The sequence below is a fragment of the Myotis brandtii genome, unplaced genomic scaffold, assembly GCF_000412655.1.
Source record: "Myotis brandtii unplaced genomic scaffold, ASM41265v1 scaffold657, whole genome shotgun sequence".
In the NCBI taxonomy this organism is placed as follows: domain Eukaryota; kingdom Metazoa; phylum Chordata; class Mammalia; order Chiroptera; family Vespertilionidae; genus Myotis; species Myotis brandtii.
The window spans coordinates 1,420,231-1,423,805 of NW_005370552.1; the positions used below are offsets into that span (position 1 = coordinate 1,420,231).

At 57.3% G+C, this 3,575-nt stretch overlaps 1 protein-coding gene across 1 annotated transcript in view; it reads right to left on the minus strand.

Moving 5' to 3' along the window:
• Positions 1-3,224, minus strand: part of BCOR (BCL6 corepressor) — a 23,361-nt gene extending 20,137 nt beyond the window's left edge. The window contains 3 exon segments of the mRNA XM_014528875.1: positions 3-812; positions 1,723-1,801; positions 3,099-3,224. Coding sequence (XP_014384361.1) covers positions 3-812; positions 1,723-1,801; positions 3,099-3,184 — 975 coding nt within the window. The 5' untranslated portion in view covers positions 3,185-3,224.
• Positions 3,225-3,575: the final 351 nt, after the last annotated feature.

Genomic DNA, 3,575 nt, shown 5'->3' on the forward strand with positions numbered 1-3,575 from the left:
GGCAGGCCGCTGCTGACCGGCTTGGCGGATGGCACCCGGGGCTGCTTGCTGTTCTGGATGTGGGGGTAGGCGTGGGAATCGACGGGGCTCCCGGGGTTGACGCCCATCTTCCAGGGCAGGCTCTTGTCGGCACAGTGGACCAGCGGGGGGATGGCCGGGGAGGCCGAAGGCGTCGAGAGCCTCATGGGCGAAGCCAGGGACGAGGGGATGTGGGGGCTGACGTAGTGGGGCGGCGGCAGGTAGAGGAAGCGCTCCCCGTTGGTGCAGACCGGGGAGTAGAGCGGCTGGGCCAGGCTGTAGGACTGCTGAGGTAGCAAGGCCTTGTACATGTTCAGGGGGTACTTGTTTGGCGAGTCCAGGAAAGGGTAGATGGCTGGCGTGGCCCCCTCCATGTAGGGGTTGACCCAGGGCAGCCGCAGGTAGCTAGCACCATTGATGTTGAGAGGGCTCTGCTTGTCGCCGGCCGGCCGGTCCAAGCCCAGCGCCTCTGCGGGGGGCACCGCGCCTTTTTGTATTCCGGGTGGCGTTTTGTAGATGGCACTGAAGCCATTGGGGGCTTTTCCGGAGACGGCGGAGGCCTCCACCGTCTCGGGGGTGTTGGGTTTGAACTGCACCTCTGGGTTTCTTTCGGAAGAAAACCCGAGACCGCCGAGGGAGCTGGCGGCGGCCTCCCGGCCTTTCTCGGAGCCCAGCCCGCACAGGCTGGAATACACGATGTTGCCCGGGACCCGCAGCCCTTCCCGAATGAGGCCGGTGCGGTCCATGCTCAGCGCCGTCAGGCCATCGATCCGATGGGCAGTGGTCGCGTCCACCTTGGCGGAAGAACACGGGGGTTACTAAGACATTCCTCCCAAGCACCCGACCGTCCCAAAGACCGACCGCCACCTGCTCAGTAACACACCAGGCGCCTCAGCATCTGAGCAGAAAGGGGGGAGGAGGAAAGGGTGCGGGTTCTCCGGCCCCCTCCCCCCTCATCCAGAACCCTTGGCTGCCAGTTCCACTAGGGACCCTGAAAGCCCAGAAAATGTCGATCCCTTTAGACTCTCGGCCCACACGTTATCAGTCATCTATTAACTCTGGGAAATTCACCTTCTCAGCAAAAAAAACACGGGGCCGCCACGGACACACACTAACTCCACGCCTCTCAGTAGCGCCTTCACAGGGTCCAGAACTCAGACTAACCCTCCGTGGCCTGTGGGTGGGGGCGGGGCCGTGCTCACTGGGTCTTTCCTGGATGCTATTTAACATAACAAGAAACAATCTTCAGCGGAGGACTGGAGATGGCTCATTTCTAAATCAATAAAGAGGCCAGGGGTCAAACTGCGGTTGCATCTTTTGACTTCCTCTCCCTGGTGTCTGAGAAGCTCGTGCGTTTCAGATTTTACTGGAAACGGAAACCCTAAGGATCTATTTGGAGGCTGGCAATCTCTCCATCCGGGAGCACTGATGTGGCATGCAGCTTAGCGAGGAAAAGGCGGCACATCTCCCACCCGGCTAGGGGACCTGGGCACGTCGAAAGGAGCGCTCGGCCGGACCCGGGGTGGGAAGGGATGAGGTGAGGGCCTAGTCCTGCGGCAGACAGCGGCTTCCTACTGAGCCCTGCCCTGAAACACCAGGCTCCACCCCCACCCAAGCCCTTTAATGGTATGCAAATTAATGCACGATTGATTACAGATCACTGCGACTCAGATAGCACATCAACAGAAGCCATTCATCTCTTACCACGTTGTGGTTCAAGGGATTTTCTTCCCTCAGTTCCAGTCTGGCCTTTGAAGCGTCACCGTCATTTACAGGAATTTTCCTACGTGAAAGGACACACCGACTTCATGAAAGCATCCCTCGCTTAAGCCATCGTTCCCAGATCGCCCCCAGAAAAGACCAGTTCCTAATAACTCCATTTTTTTTCAACTGCCCTTAGAAAACATTCCTCCCCCATGGCCATACTGCAAGTTGTCCCCAAGTGGTGATTTAACTGGACTGGGGCAAACAAAGGCAGGACAACAGGGATGGGAGATCACAAACATGACCCACCCCGAGGTGGGTCAGCTGAAAATTAAGCCCAGCCATTCCTCCAGCACAATCTTTTCTCGAGATGCCAATCTGGGCTCTGATGTCTTAGACGACCCTTATAAGCTCTACGTGAGGACAGACATTAGCACACTGGTCAAAGCCCAAAGCAGGGGACAGAAGGCCGGAGTGTACTGGCCACATCGACCACTTCCGTGTTACCCACGAGGGCAGGCTCTCAAAACTTTTCCCCAAAGTTAGGTCCATGTCCTCCGAAACTGGTTTCCATGGTGACAATGAAGCCATATTTGATTGCCTTTATCAAAACGATGAGGGATAAACACTAATATCATACAAATGTCAACTGCTCCCGGCTCCAGAGGAAGCCGCACGTCTGTGCCAGGCTGCGGCGGCCGCCCTGGGACTTGTTATCAGGGAGCATCGATAAAGCAAGCGCCTGGTGCCAAGTCCCAAATCCCCAGGATAAAACCGCTGACAAGCAGCAGGGGAGCTCATCATTACCCCGAAAACCAGCCTCGATCATCTGCTTAGATGTCTTCACCCCACGCCCCAAAATCACCGATTAGGAAGCTAACAGAGCCGTCAGCTGACTGAACCCAGGAGCCAACGGCCACGCTGAATGGGCCGCACAGGACGCCTGGAAACGCTGGGCTTAACCGCAGTGAAGGGTGGCTCTCTCCCCAGTTATTACTGAGCAAACTATTTGTTTTAAAAGCACATCGAATGCCGATCCACCTGGGCCCGCACTCCTGACATTTCGAGTTAAAGCAGCATATAGACTGGGATTAATTCTCCTTCATAAATATGAAATAATAAATTAAGAACGAAAGTGCACTGAAAGGCCGCTTTAGGGGCTAATCTTTTAAAGGGCGGCGATGCTTCGCTGAGCTGGGTTGCCTGTTAAAACTGTAAATCAAGCGCCGCCAGCGAGGCAGATCTTTCTCCCCCACCCCTTTCGGGGCCCACCGTGGCTGTGAGAAAGCGAGGAGGCCTGGGCTCGCTCAGGGGCAGGGGGGAGACCCGCAAGCTTCCCGACCTCTCAGCCCTCCCAGCCGGGCGCGGGCACTCACCTGTCTTCGTTGATCCCGCACATGCGGACCCGTTCGCTGCTCATCCAGCTGTGCACGTTCCCATACAGGGGGGTTGCTGAAAGCATGTCGTCTTCTTGGATGGCAGCTTTTCTTCAAGCGTCTAGTCTGTTTAAAACAAAACAAAACAAAATCCCAGGAGGTTGACTAAAGAGCCAAATAGGAAACGAGAGAAGCCCTCTTTCTAGGCAATCCCCACAGAGCGCAGACCCGGGGAGGCAGACGGTGCCCGGGGGCTGCGGATGGCACACACCACACCCCAAGGTCCGGGGAGGCGAGAGGGTTAAAGCTCCACCTCACACCATCCAGGGCGGAGCCCCTCCCTGCCCGCAGGCTGGCCTCCTCTGCCTGGGCCCCGGCCTCTGCATCAGAGCAGGTGGAAGGCACAGCAGCCAGGGAGGCGCACGCCGCCCTGAGTTTCCGGGGCTGTGCAACTTCCAGTTCAAGGGTTAAAGAGTC